General features: G+C 39.4%; 1 protein-coding gene across 3 annotated transcripts in view; it reads right to left on the bottom strand.

Moving 5' to 3' along the window:
- The window catches only part of LOC149181477 (RAD3-like DNA-binding helicase protein), a 371,454-nt gene extending 357,575 nt beyond the window's left edge, over window positions 1–13,879 (bottom strand). For all 3 annotated transcript variants that reach the window (XM_089416629.1, XM_089416630.1, XM_089416631.1), the window contains exons 1-2: window positions 13,698–13,879; window positions 8,896–9,161 (exon numbers count right to left, since the gene is read on the bottom strand). In XM_089416629.1, coding sequence (XP_089272755.1) covers window positions 8,896–9,161; window positions 13,698–13,799 — 368 coding nt within the window. In that variant the 5' untranslated portion in view covers window positions 13,800–13,879. The remainder of the gene's footprint in view (window positions 1–8,895; window positions 9,162–13,697) is intronic.
- Window positions 13,880–15,761: the final 1,882 nt, after the last annotated feature.

Raw genomic sequence — 15,761 nt, 5'->3', positions numbered from 1 at the left:
ACAGCACAGGTATAAGGAGACCTAAATCTGAAGGTGTACAGTGATATAAAGACAAGTGCAAAGATCGAAGACTATGGTTTGAAGGCCGAACAGTGCAGGGGATAGTGACAAGCATCTTGGAGGTAATCTTGAGTTAAGTAATTTTGTCAAGGGTCTTGGTATTTGTCAACTAAACATCTATAAGAAGAGATTGAAGGGTTTTCCTCTCAAGAGGAGAGGTTTTAGCCTTGGCTTGAAAGCCTAAACATTATGTCACTGTCTTATTGATTTGGTTGCTATTTGATGTATGGAACACACACTGTAATAAGGAACTAAGATAATAAGATGTACACAAGTAGTAATCAAGTAAGAGAATTTTGAAATAAAACATGCCCTCCCTAAATTCTCAACATGGTATCAGAGCTATGGTTCAGTCAAGGGCATCTAAGTGTCACTTATGAAGGCTATCTCAGAAAGGATCAATTACTTAACACTATCTCAAACATCTTTTCACTGTCTCATCATAAGATCACAGTTCAGAGAAAGGTCACAGTGCTACATCATGGTGTCACAGTGTTGGTACCTCAAGCACTGAATTATCATCTCCATATTGGATTCCTGCCACTGTCTCTGCCTCAAGGAGCTCAGAAAAAATCTCAGTGAACTTATGAAATCACAATGAGCAGTCTCGGTGAAGTCTCAAAGTCATCACAGTAACAAGTTGTTTGGGATTCAATCATCTCTATGTTCTCGGTGATCCTGAACAAGGAGGTCTATGTTCACAATCACCTCCCTTACTGTCTCAAGAATATATACTTAAGTCCAAGACTTCGGAAGTCTCAATGTCCACTTAAGAAGGTTCTGTTCTCCTTTTCATCTCGGTGCCAAATTACATTATATGAAGTTTCAACAGTATATGAAGTATCAACTTCGGTAACTACAGTCATGCACTCAACTTCAGTTACCAACTCATGTTCAGTTCAATAGAGTATATCAGTGTCATTCCTGGGATCCTCACTTCTTGATCACTGAACCTCTTCTATGCAATAAAAGACAGTCTCGGCATAAATTATAGTCTCACGTATATATATTGCAGAATTGATCCAAGGAGTACCTCTCACAATCCATGTTATACCACTGTCTCAATCTAGTTGCTGCAACAAGGCAGTTTCGATGATAAGACAGTCTCTCTATACAGTGCTACCCACAGCTTAGTTATCTATGTTATTCGGTAACAAGTTCGGGCTCACAACACAGTGTCTCTCTACACAACTCGTATGTACAGTGCTCATAGACATCACTGTCTCGGTAAAGTGTCATAACAATATACTTGTCACAGTCTCGGATCTTGTCTATGAACATGATCTCAATAGCATGGTGCTCGGATCAGAACATAAGTCTCTCTATATCACTACCATAGTTTGGATAATGCTCGATATAGGTGTTTGTTGATGCACTCCTAGGAATATTGAGTGTGATAAAGTCCACTTGTGGGATAGCAATATCTCTAGCATGTCAACAATGTGTTCAAATATAGGAGTCAAAAGTACCTTGAAGATGAATTAGGAGTCAAGATGATCTCAAGGTCACGAAGCAGTTTCGGTGATGTCAAGATCACAAATGTCATGCTATGGTGCTAGAAGGTCTCCAAGAAAGTCTTGATAAAAGGATACTAGTGGTTCATGATGGGCAGCTCAAGCAAAGGAAGCATCAAGGTAAAGATCTCCTCTTCACATGCCAAGTGAGTATCTTTCATGTTTAATCAATTTTTGGTTTAATGACTTTGTTTTGCAAGGAAATAGAAATACTAGAGGATAGTCATAGTCCTCATGAAAAGGTCCTTGCATAAAATGAGGAGGATAGTCTTAGTCCTCATAAATGAGCGAAGTCGTTGAATAAGGTCTCCTTTGAATTCATAAGGTAGACATTAGGGAAGCTAGTAAAGGAATTATGAACATTATAAGAAAAGTATGGTTCTTAAAAGGACATTGATAAGAGGAAAATAAAATTCATGTCATTGGATAGGATGGAAGGAGCTGAATGAAGCCCATGGTAAGAGGGAGTAGAATTCTTTAAGTTAGCCTCTCTCTATAAGTCTCTTTTTGGGCTCCTAGATCCTGCATAGAATGTGACTACAAAATATTATAGGATGTGGTGTGACATCATGGAAGTATTAGAAACAAGATCTTGTGACATCATCACGAGGGTGACTAGATTCACAAGGATAAGTAAGATACCTTTGTCAACAACTTAGGGTTTCTATGAAAAAAGGCAAGTTGTAGCAACAACTTTACAGAACTCAAACATTTGAAGAAGAATCATCATGCAACAAAATGGAAACATCTGTTGGATAGGGATCTTTAAGATCCTCAAGATTCTCTGATGGAATCTTCACTAGAAGATTCATTGATTCAGGGATGAAGCAAGTGTTTCAATGGGAACGCCAACTTATGGATTTCATGGATGATGATATGATGGCATAAGAGCAGTTCAAGGAGTTGAAGATCTTTCAATCAAGAAAATTGTTGAAAGAAGCCTAGATGATCTAAAGGTAACATGGATCATTAAGAAGCATGATCAAGGAAATAGGATCTCCTCCTTGGTAAGAATGCAAGAAAGCATAAGCCATACTAGATGAAATCAACATAATAGGTTCTCATATGAAGTATGAGATGGTTGACTATAATTGGAAGTTGTTGGAAGGATATGTGTGATGAAAGGAAGAGATCACGAAGATATGCAATCATGAAGAAGCAATCAACATCCAAGAAAAACCAAGAAGATAAGATAAGATAAGATAATTTTATTAATGTCCAAAAAATGACCATAAGAGGTCAATGGGACTGTCGGTTACAATGATTACATCATGCCAAGCCGATGGACCAAACAGTCCCCTTTAACATTTCTTTTAAAAGGCAGAAAATACATCTATAATCTAAGTAAATGTAAATGTAGAAGCTAGAAGCTCTCGACCTTGAAACAAAGCACTGCGATGAAGCAGAGAAGGAGAAGAAGAAGAAGGAGAAGAAAAGGCAGGGATCTCCTGTCCAGATCCTACTCCTAACATTCGAGGTCGAGAGAAGAAAATTGAGAGAAGCATGTCAAAGTCTGCTATCCTGTGGGCATACTGGGCTGTCGCCTGGAGGTTCTAGGGTGCCTCCCAAGGGTGGATCCAATCCTGGAGCGTTGGTGCAGTCTGGTGGGTCAACCCCCTCAGGACCGCACTGATCTGGTCTCAGTGTCTGTGGGTCAGTCAATGGTTCTTTTGGTGCCCCACACTGATGGTAGGACCCTAAAGAAGTTCGTGATCTTCTGCGTGGTGTCCGATCTGGTGGGGGGCTGAAGAAAACGGGCCCGAAATCTGAAGGCCTCCTGGAGATAAAGTGCAAGGCATCTCAGATCAACATATCTGAGGAAGCTGGTCAAAGTCTAAGAAGACCTAAAGAGACAATGGAAATGACCTCGAATCTTGTAGTAAGCAGGCATCTGAAGATGAAGTGTGTCTCTGTCTCTATCTCCTGTAAGTGACAGCGCTGGCAAATCTTATCTGCCCTATCGATGTGGTGATCTATCTCCACCCGGAGTTTGTGAGACCCAACTCTGAACTGCCCGAGGGGGATTCTAAGGGCATGCATCCAATGTTGGAACATGTACTGGGGTCTGATGATGAGCCCATCCCTAATTTCTATGCAATGCTCCGCGTAGAAGGCCATTTTTGGACGCAACCCATTAGGAGGATTGGTCCATGTAATCTGAATGTATCGTCTGTAAGTATCCTCCTTAATGATTTTATTCAGCTCTTGTTGATTGGGGATGAGGTGGCCTGGAGCATTCAGAGAAGACTGAAAAGGAAGGAGATGGTCAATCTGGATTCCTGAAGCCTCCAGAAGCTCTGTCACACCAGTGTACCAACATTTCGATCAGCCTGTCAGCATACGGGCGATGTTCTCCGAGGAGCAATATGCTAAATATGGGTATCTATCACGACCCTTCCTCGTGTCTGCCAGGCCTCGAAGCCTGTGCAGAAGCAACACTAACCTGAATATCACCTCTAGGCGAAAAGGTTGAGCCCGGAACTCTGCTAGAATGATGTGCTGAGGAACTGTCTGCTTGCACCTAATGAAACGGCGCAAAAGGCGGGTTTGGACCCGCTCCGCTGAGGCCCAATCTGACTCTAGGAGAGAGGGACCCCAAATCTCTGAGCCGTAAAGCACTGTGGGGCGAATCAAAGTGTCCATGATGCTCATTTTGGACGAGATGTCCTGGAAATGATGCCAGAAACATTGCCTCTCTAGAAGGGCTAGGGAGCCATACCCTTTGTTGATCCGAGGCTGAAGGGCTGGCTGCAGGCTGAAGCGAGGCCCTGAGAACTGAACTCCCAAATATGTATAGGTGCTGACAATCTCGATCTCTTCTCCTTTAAATAGGAAGTGGAAGTCCGAGGTTTTCTTGACTCCATTGAAGACAATCACTTTGGTTTTACCTAAGTTCACAGTTAGATGCCTTCGGTCACAAAAAGCTGCGAGAGCATCCAGCTGTCTCTGAAGGCCTTCTTGGGAGGAGGCAATAGGGGCAATATCGTCTGCAAAGAGAAGGATGGAAATCAGGACCTGGTGAAAAAGACACCCATGTGTATCATGGATATGTTCCCGGAGGAAGGACTCAAGCGCATCGATATAGATCCCGAATAAAGTAGGAGAAAGGGAGCATCCTTGCTTGACTCCAATGGTGCTTCGGATGAAATCCGACATTCCTTCGACTGTGCGGAGTCGGCCAAGGACGACCTCATAGAGGCGCATGATAGCTGTCAAGAGAGTCGAAGAAATGCCAACCTCTCTTAGCCTCTGGAAAAGATCTTCCCTCAGGACTGAGTCAAAGGCCTTCCAAAAGTCTACAAAGCAGCAGTACACTTTAGAGGATCGATGCCTAGCCTCCTCGATCACCGCACGAAGAGTAAGGATGTGGTCGATCGTCTGGTGGTCTAGGCGGAATCCTGCTTGGCCCTTGGCCCTGAGTTGTCTCTGCTCAAGGAAATGGGAGAGTGTCCTGTGGAGTGTTGTAGCATATAGCTTGGAGAATGTGTGCCCAACCATGATTGTCCTATAGTTGTTGGGGTCGGAAGTAGGCCCTGACTTGTGGATTGGGTAGATAATGTGGTGTGACCAACCATCCGAAAATCCATCCCGAACCACCTAGTTGAAAAGGTCCACCAGATATCCTACTAGGGGGCAAAGTCCATGCTTGAAGAATTCTGCCTGGAAGCCTTCTTCGTCTGCTGCCCTGCTGTTATTCATTGTCCATATTGCCTCTCTGATATCTTTGTCGGAGAAAAGGTGGCAGGAGGTGGGGGGGGAAGTAACCTAAATCAGAGGCTGCCCAAGAATGTCATACAGCTGGGAGGTGTGAGAGAACATTGAGACAGGATCAAGGTCGACTAGGGTAGGTGAGCGCCAGAAAGATATGAAGTCTCTGATGAAAGTCTGGAAGAGATAGAGACCCTTGATGATGAATAACATGGGGAGATGTGTCAACATGTATGAAGGATGTTGATACCTACAGAAAGATGTCATGATGAAGAACCATCTTGAAAGGTACGATTTGATTTAATATTATGTTTTTATTTCTTGAATAATATCTGAGTAATGCAAGGCTACTCGAACAAGAGTTGTAAATACATGTACAACTAGCATTCATGTGGTGGATAGAAGAAGCATGATGAGAAAGAAGTAATCATATAACAAAGGTTCCAGTTATGAAGAAGGCCACTTTCCATGATGAAAGAAATGACATGATGAACTAAGGAGGGAAGTGATCGATGGTTGTTGCCCTACAAGGAAGATGCTGATTTTCATGACATCAAGGAGAGAAGTGGATCAAGCAGTTGAAGGACCCACGAAAAAGAAGTTGTTGATGTATCGAAGAGTCCCTAGCTAAGAGGGAGCTCTGACAGATCCCTGATAAAGAGGGAGCTTGGATTGGATCACCCCTGATTAAAAAGGAATGACAGTTGTATTTTTTCTATTTGATGTGTCATGCACTAGACCAGGACTAACAGCCGTAAGTCTAGGTGAAGGCCATGAAGAAAAATGTAAACACATGATATCCTCCCTAGTTGAGAGGGAGAGATAGACACGACATTCTTGTCTTCACTTTGGAAGAAAGAATGGAGGATTAGGTAATCATCTGGCATCCAATGCTCTTTGAGGATGTATAGGGCATCCAAGATAAGAGTAGGCAAGAGGACCAATATTCTTTGAGGGCTGGGAACCCAAGATAAGAATAGTCCTAGAAGGTCATACTCGGTGAACACCCAGGTGGGTATGCACCTTGAGAGACAATGATGAAGGTGCCTATAGTCATTGGTATCGCCAACATTGTGCTCTGGTCTATTGAGAGATAGAGTTGTTAGTCAAGGCCTTGTTATGTGACAATGTTGGTTATAATGATGCTATACAGATGGATTACTAGTCTAACTCTTCTTATGAGATCTCTTTAGTGTTGAGAATAGCCATGTACCATTTAATGAATACCTCCCTAGTTAAGAGGGAGTGTTTAAGGAAATGTAACTAGGTTCAGTTTTCATTATGACTTGTAATTATAATATTATGTAAGAGATGAAACAAATGAATTATTATTCCTTGCATCATGGGTTTCATGAGCAAGATGTGTTTACCATAGGTCAAAGACTTCTTCTTGATGTCTTTAGGATTTATTATCTTAACATAAGTATTATAGAATTCATGATGTCAAAGATCTACGCTCCAAAATGAATGTCACTATTCCCCTTGCAAGTCGGCTAAAATAAGACAGTGATCTCCTTATATGAAACGACGGCTCAGCTCAAAGGTTCTCATGTTGGCCTACCATACCAACGTTGGTCTCTATATATAAGAAGCGACTTTGCATTGCAAGAAAAAAGTCTTTGAATCATCTCTGAGTATACAGCGAAGAAGTGAGAATGCAATACAGTGAACGAAGGTGACATATAGCTCACGGTGAAGTCTATCTCATATAAATATATATATATTTCGCCGAGAGATTCGCCGAGAGCGTTGATATATATATATATATATATATATATATATATATCAACGCTCTCGGTGAAGTCTACATATATATCTAAACACTCTCGGTGGAAGTCTGTCTCATGATCATCATAGCGAAGAAGAAAAGGACTGTCACAAGACAGTGCAACGAAAGCAAAGGACTATCATGGTGGAGCGAAGAACTGTGGTAGCCGAGGAAGAGAAGCTGAGGACTGTAACAAGACAGTGAAGGTATAAGGAGACCGAAATCTGAAGGTGTACAGTGACATAAAGACAAGTGCGAAGATCGAAGACTGTGGTTTGAAGGCCGAACAGTGCAGGGGATAGTGACAAGCATCTTGGAGGTAATCTTGAGTTAAGTAATTTTGTCAAGGGTCTTGGTATTCGTCAACTAAACATCTATAAGAAGAGATTGAAGGGTTTTCCTCTCAAGAGGAGAGGTTTTAGCCCTGGCTTGAAAGCCTAAACATTGTGTCACTGTCTTATTGATTTGGTTGCTATTTGATGTATGGAACACACACTGTAATAAGGAACTAAGATAATAAGATGTACACAAGTAGTAATCAAGTATGAGAATTTTGAAATAAAACATGCCCTCCCTAAATTCTCAACACTTTTATGAATATTTCTCCCATTTTGTAGGGACTACAGTCATAACATGATAATACCAGGCACTGTCCAAAATGACCTTGATAACCCTAATTACATTATGACATGGCTACATAACATTTACCAATTCTCCTTGCAACTTTGATACGTAAAGTGGCATAACTTGTGAAATCCAATACCAAAATAAAATAAAGTGCTATTAAAATTTTAGCCTATTTACAGAAGCACATTTAAAAATAAGCAATTCAGCTAGTAACAATCAATAACCAACAAGAAAAACAAAGTCCCATATTCCAAGTGTGACGGCAAAGGTAAGTATACCTCTTAAAATGTCTGAACAAAATTAATTCATTCTCTTACATAGGAATGCCCAAGTCCAACCATGCATGATAACTTTTTTACCCAATTTTTATGTAGAGTACTATAACATTCTCATATATGCAACGACTAAGCAAATCAATTATAAACTTTGTTCTTGACTCCTAAGTTAAAACGCAACTTGTAAATTTTTAAACCAGTTCTAATAATATTTCTATCTGCTGCCTTTAATTCCTAAACTGCAGGCTGCAACAGCCAAACTGGGAATACTGTTAAAAACTAATAATGCAATCTCAGAATGCACAAGCATAATACAGGTACACCATGCACTAACAATCTCAAAAACAATCGTTACAGAAATCATTCCTTAAAAGTAGAAAGAAAGATAATAAAATCAGATTCTCCTTGTCCATGTGGGGAGGATCTTGTGTCAGTGCTCTTTAGATCATGGATGTCAAAATATTGATGTACATGCATATTGATTTATAATGAAATAGATGATGCATTATCAACAGAGAAAAAAAAAAGTAGAAACAAAGCAAGAAAAGAGAGAGCAGAAAATAAAAATGTGAAAATGGGAATTTAAATTACATAAAGGCAAACTGCCTAAGCCATCCCTGGGATATTAACTACATCTATATGTGTTTAAGTAAAACTAAAGATTGATTTTAGAAATAATAAATTAATCAGAGTGAAAAGTATAGTACAATATCAATGCCGTAACCCACATGGGAGTAAAGAAAAAAATAAATGAATAGAAAAAGAAAACGAAGGAGAAGACGGCATCTTCTCCAACATGCAACTCAACCTAAAACATCTCTTTGAGACAACAATAAATTTTCAAACAAAGGACATAAGCTAGAAACATGCAGGCAAACATGATACTTCCTAAAATATAATCAATTCAATCTCTAAGTGTATTATAATTATAGTAATGACAAACCTGTAGGAACATGATTTTAGTTCTTGTATAACCTTCTGCAACTGACTATGAGTTCGAGACGTGTATATTATAGTTGGTAAACTTGGTTTTGTTATCTCCAGTGACGAATCATTCTGGAATTGACTGCTAGAACTCTTTATCCTTCCCCCATCCACCCGAGAATGAACTGACGTGGAACCTAGACTCTCTCTCCAAGCAAGTGTTGCACAAAGCAAACACAAAGTTTTTCCTGTTCCGGTTGGGCTCTCCAGCAATGCATTACAACCCTGACAACGGACAGCAGAGAAACAAGAAATTAGTTGCAATGTTTAATTTATAAGCCACAGGGATAAAAATGGATAATCTCTATTTTCCTGGCAATTTAAAGTTGAACCTTTCTGACAGATTTGATATTTAGCAACAATCAGTGCACTGGGACATGGAAAAATATAGAGATTCTAACTATTTAACATCAACTCAATTCTAGTGTACAAAGTCACACTCCAGAATTGTTAATCAACAAATGTCTAGAGAATCCTTCTACTTAAATTGAAAACATCAATTTCTTTTAAGTAAACCGCTGGAAAAACTGTATTTGCTATTTAGTATTAGTTGCTAATTTGTAGATATCAAGTATATACTAAATAGTAAAAACACTTTCTGTCTGCCTACATGCATGAGAGAAATGAAGCAAAACAGGAAACCTCGTAAATCCCACAAGAACCTCAGGTCTAAAGAACCTAATCCAATATATTGTATAATGTGAACAGTGCATTACTTTCTACAAACAGAAATATAACAAAAGCAGCCTACAATAATAGACACATACTATAGGAAAAATATCAACGTTCCATCTGCATGTAGGTGTTGCTGACTCTTCGATGGGGCACAATCTCCCATTGCTACGAAGTGTAAGAACTTGTGCAATGTGCTTCGTTCCTACTCAAAGATCACATCCTTGAAAGGTTCATTCAGTTGCTTTCCCCTAATTAAATGCCATCAATTATCCCATGGTATGAATGCATGCTTTGAAACTTAGCAGCATGTGGAGATCCATATGAAGCTATTCTGACTCATATACCTTATAATGCTTTCTTCCCAAAAATACTCTAGACTCCTCTACCTCCATATCCCACATTTAAGTAGGTCAGATGACTCAAATTTGGGGTTAGCCTTTTTCCCTCCAAGGTGTGCCTGTTGTCAAATAAAAGTATGTCAAGTGATCAATTTGAGCTTTTAAATTCTCCACGTCCAATTTCTTTACATTGCAGACTGAGAGTGACCTTCAGATCAACCAATCTGACAGGATATGCTAGCTGTGCCATTTTTGAGAGATTAAGTCCAAGCACTTCATCTTCCATTTTCCAGTTTACTACAAGACTTGTGGGCGGTTCCACTGTCTTTTCAGAGAGCTACAGACACTTGGCAGCTTCCTTAGGTACCTTGATCAGAGATGCCTGGCCTTATACATGTAGGAGGCTCTCCATCTCCACTCTTCTATCTTCCAGCCACATACACACAATGGACCAACACTCACCCAACAGATCACTTCCTTTTTTACGGTGCTCCCGACTAGGGGCACCAAATGACAAATAGATAGAGATGATCCAGATCAGTGAGGTCACAGGGCACTAATTCTACCTCCACAAGACCACATCAGCATCATCAAACCAAACCTCATATTAGTAGACAGTCCACTTGCCCAAGGAGATCTTCTAGAGTGCAGCAACAGGACCTTATTTCTAGACAACATCACAGCACTCATCCCAGCGCCTCTTGTGACTCGTCTTCCAGACAAATATCTATTTCAATTTTTTCTTCATTTGGCCTTAAATGCTAGGAGAGATGGTTTTTGTGAACCAGAGCAACCTCCTACCTCTGATGCCATTGATTTGTGACACACATCTTGTACATCTTTCTCCTAGAACACCTCTTCATTTTTTAAGTCAACTCTCTAGGTTTTAGATTGGACCTTACTATGTTTTTATTTTCTACTTCTTGCTTTTTATAAAGGAGCTACCTTAGCACTCCCACTTTGTTTACACATCATCATACCTGAGAGTCCCATTGACCTACTACAGTGGTCATTTGTCGAACATTAATATATTTATCTCATCTTATATTATTGACCACGACCTATAGTTTACTATATTCCTGATCCAAACTTTTGCTTACACAAATGGAAACCGGTCTTCGCTACCCTGCCTTTTCAAACACATTTTCATTTTTGTTCTTCCATTCTAATCTCAAAGACTTCCCATATACGTGCCTCAAACAAGTTGGGAAATATCAATGGATACAATATGAAAACAATGTGGGTGTGCACAAGCAACTCTTAGATAATGTTGAAAGCAAGATAAAGAAAGTGAAAAAAGAGGTGCAATCTAGGCAAGTATCTAGGACATTTTGGGGGGATTGTGATTAGTAGTTTGGTCATCTGTTTCTACAGTGTGACTCCCAGCAACTGTACTCCATGCTTCATCAGATACATTCATTGTCCCTGGTCCTTAATGCACATTGGCTCTCTGTAAACTTGGAGGACAAATGGATTCATAAACTTCACAATGTTTGGTTGATTCGACTTTCTTATAAGAAGAGAGTTTTGTTTGGTTAGTTATATATCAAGGGCTTCCCTCCAAGCCCATGTTGCTCTAGAGTGGACTCTCTGATGACCTTTGTGCAATTTTCCAATGCCTAAAGACAATGGGGCATATTTTTTGGGAGCATTTGTTTGCCATATGATGTTAGGAGTACCTTGAGGATTGGTTTTCAGTGTTTCTTTAGTACAAAATCTGCTAGTGCTCTATTGTGTTTGGTGATTGTTTCTTGCAAGTTAATCCTGTATTTACAGGAATATGACATTGTCTAAGGATGTTGAACTTACCCAAAAAAAATAAGCAGCAATTAGATGAAACGTGAGATTGCATTTCATTAACAGAATATACATATTAATACATTTTCCAGACCCTTGGTTTTCATCTTCCAAGAGGTCTCTTGGACTCCTCATGACTGTTGGCATTCACATCAGGCTTTTCGCCTTCCTCTCAAGTGAATAAGCCAAGTTCACATAACCCCAAAGGATTTTGTTTCTAACAGAGTATCTCAAGATTATTCATTCTTTCAAAACTTATGCAAGGTTGTTTTTGATCATGCAATCAACTCTTTTTGTCTACTTTCTGTTCTATGTGGAAAGATGAGATACACCATCAACTCTTAGCCAAAGGTGTACTACTAAGCAAATATGCTCAATCTTTGGATCTTTCAGTGTCCTCTATTTTTCTTTCAGCTTTAGTTGCTCTAATTTTATTTCAGCTTCACCTTTACATGTTACAAATTTTATTCTTGTTCCCGTGGGGTGGCAAGTGCTCACTACAAGCCAAAAACATATTGAAATTTGACTCTTACCTGGTGCCAAGGTTGAAAGAGTATTCCTTGGTCGCACACCCCCAAGGATCATACAGTCAAGCTCCTCAAGGGTTCTAGGTAACTCCTACAGCAAGCCAATGCCCACTTCACCCCCCATGCCCTCATCCATTAGTCCAAGAAGACTCGCTTAGTGTTTTGATTCACCATCCCTTAGTCTCGACTTTCTACATATGTTCTGATGATATTCTTATATAGTTTTCTTTCTTTGTATTATTTTCAGCGTTTTCTAGAAGATGCGCTTCCACTCCCACACATTATATTCATATTAGTTGTACTCTTCAGTCCCATTGATCTACTTTTGTGATCACTTGTCAGTCATTAATAAAATTAATCTTATCTAGATAATACAATCATCCTAAAGGGGGTTCCTATGTTGTAGCCGAGAAATGAGCACCGATTTCTTGCTTTCTCTGCTCTGTGTTACGCTAGGATTCATTTTGAACGTAATCTTATTTTTCCGGGTGTCGTTTTCAGCTAAAAAGCTATTTTTTGATTCCCAAGGTTCAAGCTCACGGCATTTATCCCATCTGCAAAAAAATGTTCTATAAGGGGAAGGTTTGCAAGTTTGCGGCCTCTATTGAGCCCTGCAAACAGCAGGATAATACTTCTCTTAGATAACATTGTCTTTCCTAGGCTGCCATACACTTCTTCAATTGCTTATCAAAGATTATGTTTTCACCTTCTAATACCATTAAATGAATATTGGACTATATCATATAATATACAAAATGATACTTTTTACTCTCCCCTTTGACTTTATAAACAGCAACCGAAGGAATCTACTGTAGGAAAATTATATAAATAGTGTTGGCAAGACCGTGCCGCGAATCATGTTCTACCCAATTACAGTAATATTTTACGAATAAACTTATGTGCAGGAGATTGAAGATCACGCTATGAGGCAGTCTCCAACCAATTGCCAGGTTGGGGTGTACATCAAAAAGGTACATTTTTTACATCAAAGCGACCATCCCCGCATAATGTTAGCTAAAGTTGCAAAATTTTTTTAAACCATGGAAGACGAACTCCAACCTTCCCTTTATGCTGTTGTTCTTCTGTGCTTCTTTTTTTTTGTTATGCCTCGGATTAACATGGCAGAACGAGTGCCCTTCCTCATTATGGGAATGCTACAATGGGATTTAACCAGCTTACAACCCTCTGAAGAATCTCTTGGATAAGAAATCTACGCTAATTTTTCAGCAATATCAAACAAAACACGAAAAACTACGAAAACTCTGAAGAGAAAATATCATTCTGCGGCTTCATTGGCGAAGAAAATTAGTTTGGACCATTAATAAGAGCTCCAAGGCATATATATGTACAGTATAAAAGGCAAGCTATTTTGTAAATCAATGTCAATGGCGGGTTTGATTCATTCATTCGGTTTTTGGACATACCTTCTGAAGGGATTGAATTACACGGTCCATATAAACGAGCTGGGAGTCGTAGGCATCGAAGGGAAAATGAACATCAATGCCTGCAACCTTGTAAACTGGCATGGTTGCAGGTGATGCTGATCGTCCCTGTTCCGCGCCTCCTCCCTTCCTTCCTCTAGCTTCTGAATTAAGTTCGAGGAACGGTAAGACGGAACCCGCCAAAATATAAATAAAGGTCAATAAAAAAAGTTTTTTTTTTCAAACGAATAAGGGTTATTTTTTCATTCTCACCTTAATTCTATGGTAAAGGGTAGATAAATTAATAGCGAATATGATTTTCAATGGTTTTTATTGTTTTTAATGGGTTAAAATCTTATTTTCATGGAATATAAAGGAAATTTTATTGTTTTAAATAGGTCAAAGTTTTATTTAAATTATAAAGGAGTTGTTATTATTTTTAATAGGTTAAAATGCCAAAAAAAATGTATATTATTATTTGAGAAGTTTAGAGAGCAATTAGAATTTGAAGCACTAACACTAGTAATCAAGACTTCACTTTGAGCCCATTTGAAGTAGTAACACTAGTAATCAAGACTTCACTTTGAGCACATCCATGATGGCGGTAGGAGGAGGGAGCTTTACTCTCTCTTCTAAGAATGATGTGGCTAATAGAGATCTTAAGTATAATAAGTTGGTCTCTTTTCTTTTAGATTGAGGTAAGGTTATGGGAGAATTAATAGGTTCGAGAGGGGTAAGAAACCTTTACAATGCATCTCTAAAGCATTTTGACCCAAAAGTATACCAGACAAAATTATCCTCTAAACTAGCTAACAAATGCATTATGTTCACGAACAAAATCCCTAAATATGGGATTACCACTCCAAGGATCGTTGAATATATACAAAGTATGCAGAACCATGCATTTATACAAAAGTTTGTGAGAAGATGGCCATCAAATGTAACAACCATTTTTGCTATGCTCATGTAAATGTCACTATGTATATATATTTATGTGAAATTATGTACAAATGTAAAATATGGCTAAGCTAGAGGAATGGACATAAATTCATAAGTTTGGAGAGGAGCAAGAGTTGCTTGTGTTGTATTTAAGCCTATAACCACACCCACTTCATTTATTTTCCCCCATCTATCTCCTTGACAAATTAATGGTCTGCACATCAAGCATTGAAGTTGTGTGTGGGCAATCTGCAATGAAGGATGAGACCCATGCAGCCTCCCTATCTCATGGGACATGTTGGGAAAGTCAACACACAAGAGCGAAAAAATGACAGGGGAATGAGCAGACGAAGAGGGAAAGCAGGAGGCCAAATGACACATAAAACACACAAGACAAAGCAGAGCATAGAAGGGAAGACAAGGATGTGCAAGAGTAAGAGAACACACAAAGGAGCAAGGAGGAAGCACTGAAGAGAAGAGAAGAGAAGATGGTTATGAGCTAGTACTCTGTAATGGGATGTCATTCCATGTAATTTTGGTGTGGTCGATGTTATTTATCAGTGTTGGATTGGCCAATGAAGACTTAGTGGGGATATTGACTCACTTAGTGCTTGATGAGTAGCTAATAAACGTTTAGGTGTTTGATTTGTGATCCAGGTGGATATTAGTTGCCACCCACCTATTTCGCTTGGACCCCCACCATTGTTTCTTTTAGTTTCCTTAATCATAGCACAATTTACTGCTTTTGGCAATTTTTCAGGTCTTGAACTTTCGAAGCCATTTTGAGGCTCTAAACGACGATTTTTTGGAAAACAGGAAAACATGAGTCTTCTTCCAACATTTGGCAAACAAAGTATTCCTCAGATAGATCTTTCTAACAAGGTATTGCACGTGTCAAATGGAGATCACATGCCAAAGTTACGACTTGAGGAAGTTGATGTACCAATTTACCCCAATGGGGTCCACAGACTTTTGGCGCTTCATCTCCTAGGGTTAGGTTTTGGGATGTTTAGGGTTTTCCATTGTTTCTCAATAATAAATAGGCCTTGGAGCCTCATTATAACACAGTTTAGAAGGCATGTAGCCACCGCATCTCTTTTTAGAGATAAATTATCATCGCCTGAGCTA

This window comes from Pinus tabuliformis, chromosome 3_2 (genome assembly GCF_031772625.1).
Source record: "Pinus tabuliformis cultivar Carrire ecotype Pingquan chromosome 3_2, CPIR1, whole genome shotgun sequence".
Classification (NCBI taxonomy): Eukaryota; Viridiplantae; Streptophyta; class Pinopsida; order Pinales; family Pinaceae; genus Pinus; species Pinus tabuliformis.
Note: the sequence above shows the minus strand (reverse complement) of the source record. Positions and strands in the feature narration are given on the sequence as shown.